Consider the following 21,687-nt stretch of genomic DNA (forward strand, 5'->3'; position numbering starts at 1 on the left):
CATTGTATACTATGTGAAGGGAACACAATGGAGGCATGCTTTTATGTATATACTAAGTTACTGAGCCTCTAAAGCTTGTAGATTGTTTTTCTACAAGCTGTACAGAACATAAAAGTCTTAAGTGGAACATTTCATATCCTGTCAAAGAAATAAAATGTTTTTAGCTAACATCTAAGTTCTATAATATCCATCCTTTCTTTCTATTTTATGGAATTAGCATTTGACCATATCCTATCTATGTAACTTGTCACTTGTTTAATTTTACATATCAACAGTATACTAGCACTGCTTCCAGAAGGGTCGGTCTGGGTGTTAGACCTGGAGCTGCCACTGTTTTGCTATATAACTCTGGGCAAGGCACTTATGCTCATTTTGTCTTAATATTACTATCTATAGATTAAGAGCATTTGATTACATACTTCTGAGGTCTATTTTAGCAGTAAAATTCTGTGATAATATATGCGCAGACTTTTGGAAAAAAAAAATAGAACTTCCTTGAGACAAACCATATCTACCAATACAGTTAAAAACTGTCATCCATTGATATCTACTGTCAGATATAATTACATGCTAGCTCTTGTCTTCCCAATGAGCTCATTAAAAAAGCATCAGTTCCATTCTAGAAATGAGAAACTGGCAGAGTAAGAGTTGGGATTTGCAGGTGTTCCTAGGCCCAGGTCTCGCTAATACATCTCATGTTTTCTCCTCACGGGATTAACCGTACTGTAATATAACAAGTGCTTCACAGCCACTCCCTCGTGGACACAAGTGCTTATGCTACCCTACTGTGGAGAGAGAGGTAATATGCAACTTGCCTCCTCTTGAGTTTGCTTGGCTTCCGTTCAGGTGGATCTTCTTCACTCTCATCTCCATCAATACTGTTGGGGTGTAGTCTTTCTTTGATTGTGCTTGCTTCTGAAGAGTCCTGTGAATCTAAAGAGGCAGAGATATTGCAGTGGATTTTCCCTTTCGTTTGACAACTCTTCTGCCTTTTGCAAAGGCTATCAAAATATTTTTGTCACTTTCCTGCAATGAACTTACATGCGTATCAGGCACAGTGCCAGACCACATCTACCTATTTTGTCTATCTCCATGTAGACTCTGAGCATAAAAAAACGGTAGCTATGTCTATCAAAGTTTAAAAGTTTCTATCATTTAACTATTTAAAAAGGAATCTAAAACTTTTTCTTCATAGCTATCCAAACAAATCTACACAAATTAATCCACAGTTAGTTTTGTGATAGCTGAACAGTTACCACATTTTGATGGAACTTTAATTTTAGAGGGAGGGGGCAGCCCCGGTGGCGCAGTGGTTTGGCGCCGCCTGCAGGGTGTGATCCTGGAGACCTGGGATCAAGTCCCACATTGGGCTCCCTGCGTGGAGCCTGCTTCTCCCTCTGTCTGTGTCTCTGCCCCTCTCTCTCTGTGTCTATGAATAAATAAATAAAATCTTAAAAAAAAAAAATTTTAGAGGGAGGGAAGCGGGGGAGGGGGGGAGGAGAGAGAGTCTCAAATAGACTCTGCTGAGCACAGAGCCCAACTCAGGGCTCAATTTCATGACCCTCAGATGATATCCTGAGCTGAAATCAAGAGTCAGACGCTTATCTGAGTGAGTGACTTAGGCATTCTACTTTTTGATGGATTTTAACTTAAATCATGCTGAAGATAGCATAATACATTGATTAAAAATGATTTCTCCTTATTAAGAAGCAAATAAATTACCTCTAATATAGCTCTTAAATCAAAAGTAACAGTAGGGTAAACACCACCATTTTAAAAGAATATTTTTAACTTGTGGGAGCTCCAACTGAGGCACCGGTTTTTCTTCAGATTGGCATGAAGCCAGTAAGTGGGACTGGCAATGAAGAACTATCTGCAGTGTAGATATAGTGGGAAGTTTTAAGTGTGTGGGCATAGACTATTTCAGGAGAGTACCCAACCATTAATAGTAGAAAGCATACTTACATAGAAATGTGATATATACCTTGTGTAATTTTTTTTTAAGATTTATTTATTTGAGAGAAAGACAGTGTGCCCATGGGGGATGCGGGGCAGAGGAAGAAGGAGAGGGAGAAGCAGACTGCCCCCTGAGCAGGGAGCCCAACTCAGGGTTCAATCCCAGGACCCTGGATCATGATCTGAACCGAAGGGATATGTTTAACTAATTGGGCCACCCAGATGCCCCTATACCTTGTGTTTTGATCTCAAGGCAGGATCTAAAACAAATCAAAACCTAGATTCCCAGACTGATCCTGATGATACTCACTGGACCTAATTAAAGAAATGGCCAATCTATACATGTTAGTTAGGAAATAGGCAACAAAAGGTACAAACTACGAGGTTTACTATGTTTGACAAAGGCAAAAAATAGGAAGATAAGGAAAGATAATTAAAGGAATAACATGAAGGAATAAGGACAGGAGCCAATACATTGGCCAATACCCATATTTCAAGTTTTATGGTCAAAATCAGCATAGAAAGTAATCAAGAAAGTATACAATATCAAAAGACTAATATAAAATAATCACATTAAAAAATATGATAATAACACCAAAATAGAAAGGAATGAGAATACCTAAGTAAGCTCCATTGGAAAAGCACAGAGACAAAAGGAATTAAAAAATAGAGCAATTTACTAACTCTCTAAAGGAACCTCTCAGCTGGATGAAGATCAGCAATCTGAGAAGCAAAGCAAAACCAATTGTTAAAAAAAAGGCCAAAAGCTTTTGCTTCATATAGGAATGAGTCTGAGAAGAAAGTCCTATATTACAAATATATTTTTTTAGCAACAAACATCAAGAATGCCAGGAAGACATTCTTAGTGGCCTTCAGGAAATTCAGAAATAAAAAAAAACTTTCTCTCGTTTTCCTAGTGCCATCAGTTAGAATTCTTGTCCCCAGCAAAAGCATTCTTACCAACCTCTCACTTTTCTTAACACGCGGCTCACTGGCTTTCTTTAGTCCTTTGTTTAGTTCTTTAGACACCAGTTTCCATGATAGGTTTTGTTTTGCTTTGTTTTAAATCATTTAGGCTGGAGTCATTCAAGCTCCTTATCCTGGATATTTTATAAGAATCCTGAAGTCAATCCTTCCAATTATAAATTAATAACATGCCCTGTTGAGATTCCCTACAGAGCAAGACTTCCATTTGTTTTGAAATAAATTCCAGATATGACTTACAATCAGATTTGCCTGATGTCCATTGTGTACTCTGAACCATTCTCTAATATGGCTCTTATAAATTCATTTGCTCCAAGCAACTTTAGAAGTTACACACTCACTCTATATTAAATTTCTCGAGGGAGTTTCAAGTTTTAATTCACTGGCCATCAGCGTACAAGTGGAAGGAACAAGACTTTTTTTTTTTTTTTAAAGATTTTATTTATTTTATTCATGAGAGACAGAGAGAGAGAGAGAGAGAGAGAGAGAGAGGCAGACATAGGCAGAGGGAGAAGCAGGCTTCCCGCGAGGAGCCTGATATGGGACTTGATCCCAGGACCCTGGGATCACACCCTGAGCCTGAGGCAGACGCTCAACCCCTGAGCCACCCAGGTATCCCAGGACAAGATTTTTGAGAACCCTAAGCAAATATTCTTATTATTTATATGAAAGGGTAATAAACAACTTGCGATATATGCATTAAACCATATTATACCATAAAATGTAGTTGGCATTGTGCAACCCTACCATTAAGGATAATGTAGGTTAATTTTCCTGTTATTTGGTAGGATAAATCTTGGGCTATCTTACCCGGAGCTGGTTGGTTTGTGCTTCTGTTCCCAGACAAGTTGCTGTCCTTGGTTCCTCTATTGCATGGTTCACTCTGGCCAGAAGCAGGGCATTCTCTGCTGCTGCTGACTTCACTTAGCCACTGATGTCCATCACAACTTACTGAAGAATCTAACTGGCTCTGTTCCACTTCCTCTGAATTCAGACTTATATGACTAATTCCACCAAGGATTTCGTTATGCTCTTTATCACTGGAACTAGAGCTTTCACTATCAATCGTAACAGATGGAGATGGAAAGGACAGTAAGTCTGCCTTCATGCAATTTTCATCTTTCTCACTGTCAACTTCTATCTTAGAGCCACAAGTATCTGTTTCACAGGTTTGTGAGACATCAAAAGTCCAACCCTGAGCTTCCCAATACTGAAACTGTTCCAAATAATACCAATAAAGTTGACTATAATGTTGCTCCCATTCCTCCTTTGTATCAGGAATGTTCCAAGGTTCAGAACATAGTGTCTGACCTGAATGTTTTTCTTGCCAGCTTTGCCATAATAGTCCTCCACCATATTCATTCCAATACTTTTCCCACCTCTCTGTAATTTCTAGCTTTGGAGATAATGTATTTTCAACAGGAAGATTTTCAGTTTCAATGTCTTCTTTGGTTTTAAGTTTACATGTTTTGGTACTCTCATACTGTTCAACTGAAGATGGATCGTCTGAAGCCAGTATGTCATCTTCTTCATAATCTTGTCTCCAAGATTCTCTCATAATTTCATCTAAGTACTTCTTCTGGTGTTTTTTCTTTTTCTTTTTTATTTTAACTTTATTTCTAGTATTCATAGACACCTACATAAGATAAAGAACTACAATGTAAAATGTACCTCATAAACTGTAAAAGAAAGCAGAATCAAAGTCTATTTTAAACATTAAATTAAATAATATATTGTCAAATCCCCATCCTGGGTTTTTAGTTACACAAACAAGTTAAATCTTACTATTTATGTTTCCAGGAGAAAAAATCACAAACGGACATATATCAAAACTTATACTTTTGATTAATTTATAAATATGTACATTTGAAAAGAGGTGGAATGCTCTAATTTATGAATATATTAGACAGGATAAAAAAATTCTTTGTGGTATTTTATGAAGTAAATGAAGAAACATATAAGTAACATACTTACCTCAAAATTCTTATGTGCAGATATCCCACCAAACTGAAGTGGTAGTCCCATACTTCTCATGAGTTCAGCTTCAGAATCAAGTTCATTTTCATCTAGGCCTAAGCCTTTGCTGTCATGTGACTCTGCAGTACCACCTTCCTCCTCTTCTGTAGCGTGGTCTCCTACAGACAGGATTTGTTAGCTTCATTTTAGAGAAAATGTAGATGCCAGTTTTTTCATCCTCATTTTGTTTTATTTTTTATTTTTATCTATTTATTTGCACATGCGAGAAAGCAGAGAGAGAGCACAAATGCACCTGAGCAGGGGGAGTGGCAAAGGAAGAGGGAGACAGGCAGACTCCCCCCTGAGCAGGGAGTTCAAGTCAAGACTTCATCCCAGGATCCTGAGATCATGACCTGAGCCAAAATCAAGAGCCAAATGCTCAACCAACTGAGTCACCCAGGCCCCTCATCCTCATTTTAAAAGAGGAACCTGAGAGTTATGTAAATGTTATGATTTTTAAGGGGTGATATAGACTAGTAAAAAAAAGCCAATTAAGAATCAAGAGATAACTTCTAGTCTGCCTCTGCCTGCCACCAGCTACCCATTCAACTTATACTTATTGAGCACCTCCTCTGTGCTATGCACTGTGCAAAGTACTGAGGATATAAGAGGGAACATGGCAGAAAAACCACAGGAAAAACATATTTTTACATTCCTTATATGCAGTATTACTAAACTAGATCAGTGAATTTAAAACGATGATTTGTGGAGTTATTTTAGGAGCTAGTAATAAGAGAGGTGAAAGGTATGTCCTTAGGCCCTTCATGGGTATTTCAATCTTCAATCACAACTGGGATTTTTATTCTGTGACTCTGTGTGAAAGATGATTTAATGAAAGGGTTCTGCTATTAAAAGTCTGAGATCCACTGAACTAGAAGATCCTTTCAAATCCCTGATTCTCCCAGAAAACCTGTTTTATTACAACAAAATAAGTTTAGCTTTATACTAATACAGTTATATAATAATATATCAGACCAGTAAATGGAAAATGCCATTCAAATGTTCCATTTACCGTTTAAAATGTGAGAAAAATATTACTTTATACATTAGCATTCAATTAGGGATGAGCTGCACTCCAGCTAAATGATCATAGGCAATAGAAAGGTGAATCTTACAAAGCAAAAATGGACACTAAAGAAGAGACATCCTCTGTGTATAAATTCTACTAAAACAAAGAGGGGAAAAAAAGATATCTACATAAATAATAAAGAGGATTCCACTCACCATTTCTTTCAGTGGACTTATTAAAGTACAGGAGAACAAACAGAAAAAACAAATGTGCTAAGTTTTATGTTCCTTTCCTGGTATGCATATTTTATGTTCAGCAGGAGCCCTGGTGTCTAAAAGAAACCTTATTTGTACATTACATTGAAATACAAACCAAATACTTCATTCAGTGATCAACTGAAGAAACTGTGATTTGTTCCATCATTGCAAGAACTAAAGGAGTTTTAAAGGTAACATGACACGCTTTACTTGTACTGACTTGAGCCTAGAACTCTTGCTAGTTTTCCCTTTATCTAGATAAACAAAAAAGATCTGTGTGGAAGGAACAAATGGGGTCATAGAGGGAAGTCTGATAGAGAGAGTAAGACAGTTTTCAGGTAACTAGATGAAACTCAAAGTACCTAACAAATTCTATTTGTTACTTGGAAAAGTTAACCCAGATGGTGGCTTCTTCCTTCAGACAGAAGACTATGGATGTTCACTTGGCATTTATCCTGAATAATTTATCCATACAATTCTTAAGGTATCTAAACAAGGAGGTCATTAGACTGAGGCAGCTTGAAGGCCTTTGTTGTCTATGTAAGAAAACCAAAAACCTAAGCCAGAACCAAAGCACTCAAATCTAAGAAAATAACACTTAAAAACAACTAATCACAAACAGCCAACTAGGCTTCCCCAAATGAGGCCAATGGTTAAGCCACAGCCAATCAGTAATTTCCTTGCTTTGTTTCTACATCTTCTCTATAAAAGCCTCTTTCCTAACTCCTGTCCTGAAGTGGTGCTCCTATGCAGGGAGCTGGCACCGCCAGAGCTGTATATGTAAGCTCAAATACACTCTTGAAAATTTTAATGTGCTTCTGCTTATCTTTCAACACAATAAAATTCTGCTGAAAAAAAAAAAAACATATGTTCTCTACTTTTCAAAGCTTCAAATTTCAGCTTGCCTTATCTAATGGCAACAACTCAAGAAGGAATGCTACTTATAGCAAAAGAGGCTACCTCAAGTCCATGTACGAACTAGCCACAGGAAAAAAAAAAGATGTGCTTTGATAGGGATTTTAGAGCCATGTTATAGAAAAAGGTAAGGACTATGATTGTAACAAATTATATTTAAAATCAATGCATTATAACAGTTACTTTGAGCAAAAGAAGGGCCATATCATTTTATACTGTATTACCTGCATTGTCACCATTGCCTTTGACATAGTAGCCTTTTAATCCCAAATTGCACAATTTTCGATCTCTGCAAAGCAAATTAAAAGTCAATACTGAAATAAATTAAATTATAAACTTGAGAAAAAAGCAAGTTCAAGGCAGCATAGATTAATTAAAAAGGTTAAGGAACAGAAAAGCAATCTGCTAATACATTTCCCTCATCTGTAATATACAAGAAACAACAATACATATCTTGTTAAATTATTATAAGAATAGTACATGTAAAATATTTAAAATATATCACATGGGAAACATTTATAACTATTGATTATTAAAATTAAATGGTAGTTCTAGTATGGGGAAAGAATTGATCTTCTAATACATGAACAATGAAGTGTTCTCTAAATTTGCTGTAAGAAGTGAGCATAAAAGTGGAAAGATTTATCTTACATACATATAAATCCACACGCAGACCCTACGTTTTGCAAATAGGCCAAGGTATCATTACCATTGCCTAGTAGACAGATATTCATGGTCTAAGCAAAAGTTGTTTTGGGGACTAACCCCAAAGAAGTTCTTCTTTAAATATTTTATCAAACTGAAACATAAAACAATTCAGCCTCAACAATTTTACATTTTATCTATTTATCTATGTATCTATCCATCTAGGGTAAGCTCTAAGCCTAACATGGGGCTCAAATTCATGACCCCAAGGTCAAGAGTCGCATGCTCCACCAAATGAGCCAGCCAGCTATCTCAACAGTGAATGATTAAACTTTTCTTTACAACAGTGAATGATTAAACTTTTCTTTTCTTTTTCTTTTATTAATTTTTTCTCTATCTGCTAAATTGGAAATTACTTAACCCAAATAAATTTGGCAGAACACTTAAAAAGGAGAAAAGGAACACCTGAGTGGCTCAGTGGTTGAGCGTCTGCCTCTGGCTCAGGGCGTGATTTGGGAGTCCCAGGATTGAGTCCTGCATCGGGCTCTCTGCATGGAGCCTGCTTCTCCTCCCTCTTCCTATGTCTCTGCCTCTCTCTCCGTCTCTTATGAATAAATAAATAAAATCTTAAAAAAAAAAAGGAGAAAATTTTGCTATTATCTTCCTACTATTAAATTCAGCTGTAATAAACTCCATCAGAAGTGCCATAAGGCCATCCTCAAGTATTAGCTAATTTTTCTAATGGAACCACAATAAGCTGAACACAATAAAATTCTTGTACACTTGATATATTTCACTATCCTCCTGTTTATTTTTTGATACTTCATAAAACATAAAGTAGGTAATGACTCATATAGCAGGACAGCAAACAGGCCAGCAGATGAAATGCAAACATGCTTTGGCAGCATGCCCACTGCCTTCAAGAACATTAGACAATGGAGAGGGGGTTGAGGTGGTGCGGGAGACCAGCAGCTGCACAGAGGACATCAAGGGTATGTCCACCAGCACCCAAGGATACAGGGCACCAAGTGTCAGGTGCAGGATAAAACTAATCCGGTTGTAAGATTGGTTAAAATAAGTGAAGCAAAGGTACTGAGGATAATGACAGCCAAGATTTTCCACACACATACATGTATTTATGTATGTATGTAAAATACATCCTGACTGACTGTGTCTGCTGAGAGAGTGTAGAGCAATGAACATAATGAGCACTCTGGTCTTGGTTTCTGAACACTATACTTTGCTAAAAGGAACCAAGGTTCCTTGGAGAAACAGCAGCTCCAGGTTGAAGCACAGAGAGTAAAAAATAAGCCTGGTCACCTTCTGTGCCAGACAATTAGGAGAAGGTCAAAGAATGCCAGAGACACATCAAAATGATACACAAACCACCTCAAGGAGCCCCCACCAGCTAAAACTGAGACAGTATCAACATCAAAATAAATGAGAGTAATAAGATAGAACTTTAATAAACAATCCAGAGTTCATGTTAACAGAGTCCATGTAAATAAAGGAATAAACAAATACATGGGGAGAAAAGAGAAAGCACTCCATACAGAATGCCAACTAATAAAAGCAGAATGACAAGAGATAGAGAATTATCCTTTGGCAACCTTCAGAGGCAGCTGGTTCAGGCAGGAACAGGATATTGGTAATGCTGGAGTACTTTCTCCCAAAATACTAATACACACAAGGGTAACCACTGACTTTATAGCAGGGCTAGCTATGAGACTGAAACATGATTAGGTAACAGAGGTCAATGTCACCAGTGGTGGAATGGGTCCATAGAAAGTGACTGAAGTGATGCAGGACCAAGCACAGGATCACTTCTGTGACATTCCTGCCAAGAAGGCATGGCTTGCCCTGTTTCTGTTGAAATGTCAGGCAGACCCAAGTTAAGAACGGTCAGCACAGAAGTAAGGTCTGCATTTTTTAAAATGCTGAGGTCTTGATAGGGAGGGAACGAGTGAGGAATTTTTCAAAAGGAGATTGACAAGTTGTAAGTAAACATAAAAGGAACTATGGATCAGAAGGAAAAGAGAAACACTGCTGGGAAAGCTGGGGAAATCCACCACCGTGGATATGAAAGAGAATACACTTATTTTAGGGAAAAATACAATGGTGTTTAGGAGTGATCAGGAATCATGTGTGCCACTTGCTCTCAAATGGTTCAGAAAAAGACTAAAGATTGTGTCGGGAGGCACACGCGTGTGTCTGTATGCAGAGGGAGAGATGAAGCAAATGCAGTTAACTGTTAACACTAGGTGAATCTGGGAGAGGAGACTATGGGAGTTCTTTGACCTGTTTCTGGATTTTTGTTTTTAAGTTTGAACCCATTCTTTACTCTTCTTCTGGCTTATTTTTCCAAGTGTGAAATTATTTTAAAATGAGTTACTTAAAAAAAATTAAATAATGAAAGCCTGTTATCTATAGCACAACAATTTCATAACAAAAATCTACTACTCTACCATTTCAGCATTTACCTATGTTCTGTTCTAGGCTTCATACATAATAACAAAATTTTACATAACTATAATAATAGTGTAGATATTTTATATTCAGATCTTAATTAACACAAGGTATTTTTTCGTGTTACCACTGAGCCATTATAAAGATTATTTTTAAGAGCTCCATTACATTGTAATTATATGTTTTCTTCATACATATAATGTATGGAAACCTGAATGTGCAGATGAAATAGAATTATGACTCTACAGCTCATAAGACTAAGGATGTTAATATAACGTCCTTAGGTAATAAAAATTAGTTATGATATTAGGTTTTATTTCCTGCCTTTGAGGAGAGGTGTACAATAACCTTACTTAGTATGAGAATCAACTGAATACTGAGAAGGAATTAGGCACCTATGCTAATGCTCATTTTTTGTTTTCTGTTACATGGACTATTTTTTCCGTTTAATAATCTATTCTAGAATTTTGCTAACAACTGATCTGTTGTTTTAAGACTGTGAAAGAGACCTTTTCCCTACCAGGTAAGGTTATACAAATAAGCCTGTGAACTTCCAGCATGTCTCCAAGTCCCAAAGACTTCTCAGTGACTATTAGAAATAATTCCAAGATCACATTTTTTTCGTTCTAAAGGGTCATAATTTGGGCATTAAATGATCTAAAGTTAAAAGCCATTATTTTCTCTTTACCTATTTTGAATTCAGAATGTAGCTTCTAAAAGTAAGTAGGGCTTTTAAGTCTTAAGAATGCATAAGAAATTATCTGAAATTTAAAAGATGAACCTTTTAGTTCAAAAAGACTAAATTCAGGGGCACCTGGGTGGCTCAGTGGTTGAGCGTCTGCCTCCAGCTCAGGTCATGATCCCCGGGGTCCTGAGATCGAGTCCCACATTAGGCTCCCCACAGGGAGCCTGCTTCTCCCTCTGTGTGTCTCTTAGGAATAAATAAATAAAATCTTAAAAAAAAAAAAAGACTAAATTCAAAGTAATTGGTGATTTGCATGGCAATTAAAGTGTATTTTATTTTTATTTTTTTTTCTTAAATTTATTTATGATAGTCACAGACAGAGAGAGGCAGAGACACAGGCAGAGGGAGAAGCAGGCTCCATGCACCGGGAGCCCGATGTGGGATTCGATCCCGGGTCTCCGGGATCACGCCCTGGGCCAAAGGCAGGCGCCAAACCGCTGCGCCACCCAGGGATCCCTAAAGTGTATTTTAAATAAAGGTGCTTTGATTAAAACCTAGTATTATTGTTTTGCAGGAGTCCAGCAAGACAATTTTTCTCCACTTTTTACAGTTTCTAACTTAGGTTCCCTCTCCTTCTTTTTGGAAAGGAGGCTTCCTGAAGACCATCCCAAGACTCAACCCAGCTTCAGGCTAAGAAGTAAGTGTGTAGCCTTGGCTTTCTTTTTCTTTTCCTTGTACACAGAGTTCTGCCCGTCACTCCCTCCCACTCAAATATACCCCAGTTTATTCCCACTCTTTAGACATCTTTTCAAATGCTACTTCCTCAAAGAAATCTGTGATCTGTGGAGAAACGTTAGGTTTTTGCTATCATATATAGCTGCGCTTCTCTCTTACAGCTCTTACAACAGTGCTTAGCTAAATACTTATGTAACTCTTGTCTTAATATCGACCTCCTTTGCTAGAAAGTAAACTCAAAGCGTGTAGGGAGGGCTGTGTCCTGCACCCGGGTGCCTACCAGTGTGCCTCATACAAGGAAGCACAAGAGACATTTGTGGAGTGAATATATGCATGTATACATACAAAGACGACAATACTTTTTAAAGATAGCGTTTAATTTCCCTTTGGATCAATTTCCCGATTACTCCACAAAGCACGACCGACAGCAAGAACGTCTTCTCACTTAAATTCTTCCACGGTAACGTATATTAGAAGTCTAGCACGCAAAATTCGCTTCCACAAGTTGAATCCAACCACCAGCCTGTGTGATAACTGGGGTCGAAATACCTGTTCTAGGGATGAAATAAAGATCCAAGCGGCTAAACTTACACACCTAAGACAAAGAAAGCCTCCCTAGAGTCCAATCCTTGAGTCCGTTTTTTCCTGTTCACTGGCTCTCTTCCATGCAGGGCAATTTTTACCTCAAACACGTATTTTCCAAGAATATAGCTCCAAAACTGACGTGATTATAATTAAGTCTTTTATCTCGGGTAATTAGAAGTTCTTTTTAAGCGCATTTGCACTTTACTAAGACTTAAGGTCTTAAAAAATGTCAACCAACAAGTCACCTTAAAGCCTTCAACCTGTGACGTCACATCCACTAAGATTTCATCTTACATTTCATTCGCCTGATCTTAAAACGTCCCCCCCCCGCCCCCGCAATAAAGCGGAATAAACCAGCTGCCACGTTTCCCCACAGCAGCCCACAGAGCAGATGTTCTCTCTCACTTAGGGGCAGTGGGCGACCTGTCCGTGAGGTCCGGGGGCTCTTCCTGAAACATCACCCTGTGCAAAATCTTACACTCGGGGCGGGGATCCCAATTCCGAGTCGTTTGCAAGGCCCACGCTTCTGGGAAGCAACTGTGCCAGGGATGAAGGGGAATAGGCTCTGACTTACTCCACAAACGCCCTGGAGCAGAGGCAAAGGATCCCAGCATCCTCCTCCAGGTCCTCGACGAAGAGAAACATCTCGGCCACGCGGCTCCACTTCTCGCAGCACATTTTACCTCAGTGCAGGAAGCCCTGCGGGGGGCAGCCCGGCACCGGCCGTCCGGACCTCTGCTCGGCTCCTGGAGGCCCCAAGGGGGTCTGGCCGGCGCGCCCGAGGGGATGTCAGGGGTGACGAACCCGCCCGGGGCCGCTCGAGCCTGGAGGGCGCCGAGAAGCCGCCGCCGGAAGTGGCTCCGGGCGCCCACGGGAAGGGGCGGGGCGAAGGCGGTGTCACACTCTGCGCTGTCCGGGCTGCAGCCGTGGTTCGTCTTGTTCTTCACCGGCTGCTCGGCGGGGAAGCCGGCTGCTGAAATTTCTCCTCTTGCCTGGGTCGCTCGCTGAGCCACCGAAGAGCTCCCGCCGCTGCTCGAGGGTGAGAGCGAGCCGCGTCTGCCCTCCCCGCTCCCTCGCCCCCGAGGTGCGTCGGTCCTCATCTCGGCCTCCCCGCGCTCCTCCCCGCCGGGCGCACGTCGCTCGTCAGTGGCGCGGGGCTCGGAACGCCCAGGCCGCGCTCCGGGTTCCGGGGGGGGTTCCGGGGGGGTTCCGGGGGGGGGGCGGGCAGCCCCCGGAGTCCCCCGCGGGACCCGGGGCGGGCGGGCGGGCGGGCCGGGCTTCCCGGTGCTCGGTGTAAGGCCGGGCGGTGGGGAGGCGGGGAGGGCTGGATATGCCTGGGTCACAACGAGCCGGTTCACCCCGCCGCGCATCCCCGCCCCCCCGCGCCCCAGAGCCCTGCTTGGTCTCGGCTTGGGCGGCGGGGCAGGGTTGTCGCGACGTCGGCAGGGGTCTCGGGGCTGGCCCGGCCACCTTCTTCCCGGATCCGAGTCGAGCCTCGCGGTGATGACGGGCGTGTGCACTCGGGAGGCAGCGGAGATGGGTGGTTAAGGCGGCTTCCAGACGCGCCGGGCTTGAGTCCGGGTGTGATGCTCCTTCGCTACCTGTGGGATCCGGGCCAGCGACCGAGCCCTTCTGAGCCTCCGTGATAGTCTGGAGAACGCGAACGTCGACTGGCGCCTGCTTCCTGGGGCTGCTGGAAGGACCAGATGAAGCCGTGTCCAGCAGACCTCTCGTGCACCGTGACTGGTGTTAGGGGACAGCTGCTTTGTAAGCCCCAGGCGCTGCCCTTGGTCCCGGGGTCTTCAGCCTTAAAACAGGGCTCTGCCCGCAGCTGCTGGTGCAGGGTGGGGAGGATGCAAGTGCACGGAGCCAGCAAGTCGGGAGCTGGACCGCCCCTGCTGGGTGTGGGAAAGGCAGTTAGGACTTGGTGTGTGCTAGTCGTTGAGACGGTCCACGCAGCTCCCTCAAAGAGACAAGTTCAAACTTGAAGGTGGTTGGAGCATTTAGGACTTGGTTGTGCTATTAATGCCGGAATGGCATTGTTACTTGGTTAAAATGTATAGAAACTGAGTTAAAATCCGGATATTTAAGACAGTCCCAACTATTTTGGTCGCATTTACTATTGAATGGAAATGGAAGATGGATTTTCAAGTGAAATGTTTATTTCCACGTCCTTACTGCTGCTGCCTCACTTTAGTGTCTGAGATAGGCTCCTTTCAGTGACTCAGGGCTAGAGTGGTGCACAATTAACAACAAATACACCAGTGTAGATGTACAGCCTCTGGGGTTTGAGGGTAGGTTAAGAAAAAAAGGTAGAATAGTAATTGTCAGAGGGGAAGATTTTAGCTAGAAGTTGGAGGACGTTCTGGGGTTCAAAAAAAGCCACGAAACCTTGAAAAGTAGTTCGTAATAGAACCTAGAGTTTGCAGCTTGAAGTCTACAAGGTACTGTTTTAAAGATAAAATGATTAGGTTTCCTGAATATACTTATTTAATTTATATTGGATAAACTCCGGTTTTACTTTTGGTTTGAGGTAGAATGCTTATTCATTAGAATTGAATCCTAAATCCTCGTAAAACAATTCTTAAAAATGCAGAAAGGAAAAGGGAAAATGAATTTTATTTCAGTGAGTATTTAGTTTAACTGGCATGTTCAATATATCTTCGATGTGGCCTGTATACTAAAAGTAAGAAATGGATCTGCTGCCATTCATGGTGCTAAAAGTCCTGATAATGGGTTTTTAAAATAGATTTATTTCCTGAAGGTTTTCTAGGAAACAAAAATCCTCTGTTCTGATTTATTGCTTTTTGAAATACTCTTATTTTAAAATGTATAAAGTCAATTACAGTAAATGTTTCTCACCGTCAATATCAACATGGTGATACTTTCTTTATATGTGCTGCACAGTGTTTAGTTGTAGATGGGAAACGACCTGGAATTTTGATGATTAAAATATTGTATCTTAAAAAAATAAAATAAAATAAAATAAAATATTGTATCTTCCTCAAAACATCTTTTAACAATTATAGTTTTTTTAAATAAATATTTTTATTTATTTATTTATTCATGAGAGACACACAGAGGGAGAGAGAGAGAGAGAGAGAGGCAGAGACACAGGCAGAGGGAGAAGCAGGCTCCATGCAGGGAGCCGGATGTGGGACTCGATCCTGGGACTCCAGGATCATGCCCTGGGCTGAAGGCAGACGCTAAACCACTGAGCCACCCAGGCATCCCAACAATTATAGTTTTTAATTGGATTAAAGTAAATTAGTAAAGAGTCAAATAATAGCATATGATAAATTGGAGGGGGGAAAAGGGCTGGGCAGAAGTAGAAGGAAGACAAAGATTGCAATCTTAATATTTTCAGCCTTTTCATAAAAGAGAGAAATAGAAATATTAAAGAAGTTACAATGAAAACCAGAGTCGGATGTGGGAGAATTGGGTTTTAATTTTGGTCCTTGGCTCTTCACTGAATTAATTTAGTATCTTTGAGCAAGTCAGCTTGGCTTTCTCTTTTTAACTGGTTTCTGCAAAATTAAGAAGTTGCATTCATTAAATTCTAAAGCCCTGTTCACATATTATCAAAAGTAAATATTTTATCAACTCAAAAGCTTGTTATTCAGACTCTTCAGTTCTTTAGTGGCACGTTTTAGGGCACTATCTTGGTGTCAGAGATTTGAATGAACACAGTTGAGGTTTATCTTTATTTAGCTGGTATTTGTCAGGTGACTACTATGTGTCAGGCATATTATTCTAAGACCTTTACATATATTTTCTCATATGATTTTGTTTACTGATGTATCCTCTAGTGTTTAGAATAGTTATCAAGGGCAAACTATTTGGTTAATAAATATATGTTGAGTAAATGAATTAATAACCCAGTGATGTAAGTCTTGTCTGAGCCTCCCCTTTCCCTTTCTTAGACGCTGTATTCTGTCTCCTCTGGCCTAGTCAAGGACTGGTTCCAACAATTATTCCTTTCCTATATCGTCTATTTCTTACTCTCCTGTGACGCATTACCATTGGTATTAAAGACTGCTATATTTTCTCTCATCTTAAAACAGCAACAAACTTGACCCACATTCCTGTCTAGATAGTTACTACTTCTCTGTTCCTTTTTGCATCAGCATTCCTTTGAAGAATTGTCCATATTTGCTATTTCTAATTCATTTCCTCTTACTTTTTCATGAATTTACTCCCCCTGTCTTTCATTCACCACTGTATCAAAATAGTTTTTAATTATCAGGGTTTGTTAGTGTCTCTGTGTTGTAAAAGCCAGTGATCAATGATCATTTCTTAGACGTCTCTGCATCATTTGAAACAACTGAATAACTCATTTCTTCTTGAACCCTCTCTGACATGCAGGTTTCTACTCCCAGAAGGAGAATACTGGTTCTTCTTTGTTTTCTCAATGTCTAAAATGTTGAGTCCCTTGATGCTCAATCCTGGGGACTCTTTCATTGTATATTTCCTCCCTAAAAGTATCTTTTTTTAGTTTCAAGGTTTTCATGCAATCTGTATGTTGCCAGTTCCCAAATCCGTCTCTCCAACCCTGATCTTCCTGCTAATCTCCTGACCAGCTGCCTGTTGAAGGTCTTCACTTGGATGTCTGTAAGAATCTTAACATGTTCAAAACAGAATTCCTGATCTCCATCCTGCTCCCCAAATCTGTTCATAGTGTACCTCCATCTTTTCACAAGCAAGCTAATAATGATGACCATGACAGCAGTACTTACTTAGTGTTTATAAAGTGGAGAGTACTCTTCTTTTTTTTTTTTTTAACATATATTCTTCACTACAGTCTTACTAGACTGTTATTACTGTTATTATCCCCAATTCTGTTGGGGATAATATTATTATCCCCAATTCACAGATGGAGAAACTGAGGCAGATGTGATAAGTAAATTGCCTTGGTCACACAGTTAAGTGGCGAAGTTTCCTGGAATATAAACCCGCTTTGCCAAAAAACCATGTAGGCCTCCCAGACTTCTCTCACTCACTCTCATTCTGTACCTATTCATCAGCTATTCCTGTTGGCTTTATCTTCATGGTACATCCAGAAATTGATCATCTCTTACAGACCTTCACTCTGTCGCCCTTGTCCGAGCCACTTTATCATTCATTTCAATTATTGCCTTAACTTCCTATTTATTTGTCCCCTGTGCAGTGTATTCTCAGCACAGCGGTCATTTAAACTCCCAAGTGAGGCATTCTCAATCTTCTGGTGCCTTCATCTCACTTAAGATAAAAGCAGGCCTATAAAGTTCTACAGTGCGACCCCTCTGCCCATTTCTGATTGCTCTCCCTATCACTCTTCTTCAGCCTGCTTCCTTGCCACTCCTCAGACCACACTACGTACACATCCTTTGTATTTCTCTTCCAAATACCCACATGGTTTGCATCCTCACTTCCTCAGGTCTCTGCTCAAATGCTTTCAGAGAGTCCTTCCCAGGCTACTGTATATCACATAGCAACCCCCCCTCCTACCCTCTTGCCTGCTATAGACCTCCATTCTTACCCTGCTGTAGATTTTTCTCCATAGCACCTACCATCACGTAATGTGGTATATGTACTATTATATGCCAGTTTTATAGATCTTAGCAAGTTGAGGCACAGTTGGGTTACTGTATATGCTCCTCTCAGTATCAAACAACTGGAGTCAGTCATGGAGACTGACCTGAGTGGTAAAAGGTTATGAAATTAGGGTCTGAGGAGGTGTTGAAAGAATTAAGGATTCTGACCAGAGAATGGGTTTTTGCAGCTCATCATAGCTGTGCTGAAACTTAAGAGTTTGTCTAATGGAAGAGGTTCTATGGTATAGAACTAGGTCCAGTAGGGAAGTTACAGTGAGGTAAGTATATGGAAGATCTTTTTAGTAGTTTGATGGATAGTTTTTTTTTTTAAATTTATTTTTTATTGGTGTTCAATTTACTAACATACAGAATAACCCCCAGTGCCTGTCACCCATTCACTCCCACCCCCCGCCCTCCTCCCCTTCTACCACCCCTAGTTCGTTTCCCAGAGTTAGCAGTCTTTACGTTCTGTCTCCCTTTCTGATATTTCCCACACATTTCTTCTCCCTTCCCTTATATTCCCTTTCACTACTATTTATATTCCCCAAATGAATGAGAACATATAATGTTTGTCCTTCTCCGACTGACTTACTTCACTCAGCATAATACCCTCCAGTTCCATCCACGTTGAAGCAAATGGTGGGTATTTGTCATTTCTAATAGCTGAGTAATATTCCATTGTATACATAAACCACATCTTCTTTATCCATTCATCTTTCGTTGGACACCGAGGCTCCTTCCACAGTTTGGCTATCGTGGCCATTGCTGCTAGAAACATCGGGGTGCAGGTGTCCCGGCGTTTCATTGCATTTGTATCTTTGGGGTAAATCCCCAACAGTGCAATTGCTGGGTCGTAGGGCAGGTCTATTTTTAACTGTTTGAGGAACCTCCACACAGTTTTCCAGAGTGGCTGCACCAGTTCACATTCCCACCAACCGTGTAAGAGGGTTCCCTTTTCTCCGCATCCTCTCCAACATTTGTTGTTTCCTGCCTTGTTAATTTGCCCCATTCTCACTGGTGTGAGGTGGTATCTCATTGTGGTTTTGATTTGTATTTCCCTGATGGCAAGTGATGCAGAGCATTTTCTCATATGCATGTTGGCCATGTCTATGTCTTCCTCTGTGAGATTTCTCTTGATGTCTTTTGCCCGTTTCATGATTGGATTGTTTGTTTCTTTGCTGTTGAGTTTAAGAAGTTCTTTATAGATCTTGGAAACTAGCCCTTTATCTGATATGTCATTTGCAAATATCTTCTCCCATTCTGTAGGTTGTCTTTTAGTTTTGTTGACTGTATCCTTTGCTGTGCAAAAGCTTCTTATCTTGATGAAGTCCCAATAGTTCATTTTTGCTTTTGTTTCTTTTGCCTTCGTGGATGTATCTTGCAAGAAGTTACTATGGCCGAGTTCAAAAAGGGTGTTGCCTGTGTTCTTCTCTAGGATTTTGATGGAATCTTGTCTCACATTTAGATCTTTCATCCATTTTGAGTTTATCTTTGTGTATGGTGAAAGAGAGTGGTCTAGTTTCATTCTTCTGCCTGTGGATGTCCAATTTTCCCAGCTCCATTTATTGAAGAGACTGTCTTTCTTCCAATGGATAGTCTTTCCTCCTTTATCGAATATTAGTTGCCCATAAAGTTCAGGGTCCACTTCTGGATTCTCTATTCTGTTCCACTGATCTATGTGTCTGTTTTTGTGCCAGTACCACACTGTCGTGATGACCACAGCTTTGTAGTACAACCTGAAATCTGGCATTGTGATGCCCCCAGATATGGTTTTCTTTTTTAAAATTCCCCTGGCTATTCGGGGTCTTTTCTGATTGATGGATAGTTTTGAAGATGGAATCAGACACCTTTTGATTTTTTTCTGTTCTGGAAGGGTTTAAATCAAAATCAAGGTTGACAGTTTAGAGGAGTTTCTTGCATGCAGCACTGGGCCACTGTTCAGGGACTACTTATGAAGATGGCCATGTAAACTCTCTCACGGGATGCCTGCCAATGCACTGTCCCTCTTCACTGTACTGTGTGTGTACTGTTTGTTTGATAAATCAGAATGTAATTGAGGATAAGTATAGTTCTAGTACCAGTTTGAGCGAGGGGATACTAAAGAAGGTTTTAAAACCATAAGATGCTATGATCCTATTAAAATCAGAAATGAGGTTAGGGTATTGGGGCAATTGTATTAAGCAATAAGGTTAGATCATCAAAACAATTGGTTTTTAGGCCTAGGAAAAGCTTCTTCTAACATATTTGAGAGGCTATCATAAATTTTAATTTATTTTATTTTTTAATTTATTAACAGTATTAAAATCTCTTTTTCTGTTGAGTTGTAATTCACCATAGCATTGACCATTTTAAAATGTATAACTTCAAGGTTGTATAACCATCACTACTATCTAATTCTGGAACCTTTTCATTATTCCCAAAAGACACCTCTGTTTCCATTAGCAGTCACTTGTCATTGCCCCCGGCAGCCACTTACCTTTTTGTTTCTATTCATTAGCCTATTCTGGATATTTCATATAAATGGAATCATACAGAACGTGGCCTTTAGTGCCTGATTTTTTTTATCTAGTATGTTTTCAAGATTCATGCTATTGTAGCATGAACCAGTACCTCTTTCCTTTTTATGGCTGAATAATACTCTGTTGGAGGGGTGGAGCACATTTAGTTTATCCGTTTATCAGTTGATGGACATTTGTGTTGTTTTCACTTTTTGGTCATTAGGAGTAATTTTGCCATCAACATTCATATAGGAATTTTTGTGTGAATACATGCTTTTAGTTTTCTGGGATATATACCTAGGACTAGAATTGTTGAGTCATAAGGTATGTTTAGCTTTTCAAGAAACTGCCAAATGGATTTCCACAGTGTTTGCACATTTTACATTCCCACCAGCAATGTATGAAGATTCTAATTTTTCCACATCCTCATCAACACTTATTTTCCATTTTTGTGATTCCAGCTATCCTAGTGGGGGGAGCTCTCATTTTAAAAGTAACACATTTTGGTATGTTCATGTTGCCTTCTAAATGATCAAACCCTGATACATTATAAGGGTTCAAGTCTTTAGATGGACTAATTAGCATACGATGTAATTAAAGCCTGTATCATTGTATGGTGACAGATGTCAGCTACACTTGTGGTGAGCACAGCATAACATACAGAATTGTCAAATCACTGTGTTGCACACCTGAAATGAATGTGGCATTGTGTGTCACTAATACTTAGTAAAAAAAAATAAATAAAGCCAGATTGTGGGCTTAATGTGTGTTGTGCTTCCCTTATGTTACCATAGCAGGCCTATATTTCTCAAAAGTAAATGCTCTTGGTTACAAGGGAATTAAATTAGACTAAATCTTCCATCCCTGGAGGAGTAAGTCAAAATGTATTCCCTGTTAATAAGTCAATCAGCAAGATAATCTTGGCATAAAGACAATGTATAACTGCTCTTGTATATTTGTCTCTCCCTCTCCCTCCATCCCTTTCTTTATTTACTCATTTCCTGTCTCATCTACAGAGGGTTTGAGATGATTTTTGTAAAGTTACATAGTATGAAGTAATGACAAATATCTCTTAAGAATAGAATCAGAACCAGAAAAAATAGGAATGAAGGAAAGAAATCTTGTGTAAAAGATCACGATCATAAGAGCTAGTGTAATTTTTTTTTTAAAGATTTTATTTATTTATTCATAGAGACACAGAGAATGAGAGGCAGAGACACAGGCAGAGGGAGAAGCAGGCTCCATCCAGAGAGCCCGATGTGGGACTCTATCCAGGGTCTCCAGGATCACGCCCTGGGCTGCAGGCGGTGCTAAACCGCTGCGCCACCGGGGCTGCCCAGAGCTAATGTAATTATATATCATA

The 21,687-nt window shown here is 40.0% G+C and overlaps 2 protein-coding genes across 10 annotated transcripts in view; one reads left to right on the forward strand and one right to left on the reverse strand.

Annotated features, from left to right (window-relative positions):
* The window catches only part of TGS1 (trimethylguanosine synthase 1), a 41,059-nt gene extending 27,643 nt beyond the window's left edge, over nt 1–13,416 (reverse strand). For 3 of the 4 annotated variants that reach the window (XM_072804597.1, XM_072804596.1, XM_072804598.1), the window contains exons 1-5: nt 12,828–13,416; nt 7,362–7,426; nt 4,915–5,075; nt 3,751–4,576; nt 816–933 (exon numbers count right to left, since the gene is read on the reverse strand). In XM_072804597.1, the coding sequence (XP_072660698.1) occupies nt 816–933; nt 3,751–4,576; nt 4,915–5,075; nt 7,362–7,426; nt 12,828–12,931 (1,274 nt within the window). In that variant the 5' untranslated portion in view covers nt 12,932–13,416. Of the gene's footprint in view, nt 1–815; nt 934–3,750; nt 4,577–4,914; nt 5,076–7,361; nt 7,427–8,247; nt 8,321–12,827 lie in introns of those variants that run through there. The other variant, XM_072804599.1, reaches the window with a different exon arrangement.
* The window catches only part of TMEM68 (transmembrane protein 68), a 48,786-nt gene continuing 40,235 nt past the window's right edge, over nt 13,137–21,687 (forward strand). The window contains exon 1 of one of the 6 annotated variants that reach the window (XM_072804601.1): nt 13,137–13,292. The gene's annotated coding sequence lies outside the window, so the exon portion shown is untranslated. Of the gene's footprint in view, nt 13,338–13,661; nt 14,021–21,687 lie in introns of those variants that run through there. The other 5 variants (XR_012020185.1, XM_072804605.1, XM_072804604.1 and 2 more) reach the window with 5 other exon arrangements.

The sequence above is a fragment of the Canis lupus genome, chromosome 28 (assembly GCF_048164855.1).
Source record: "Canis lupus baileyi chromosome 28, mCanLup2.hap1, whole genome shotgun sequence".
Classification (NCBI taxonomy): domain Eukaryota; kingdom Metazoa; phylum Chordata; class Mammalia; order Carnivora; family Canidae; genus Canis; species Canis lupus.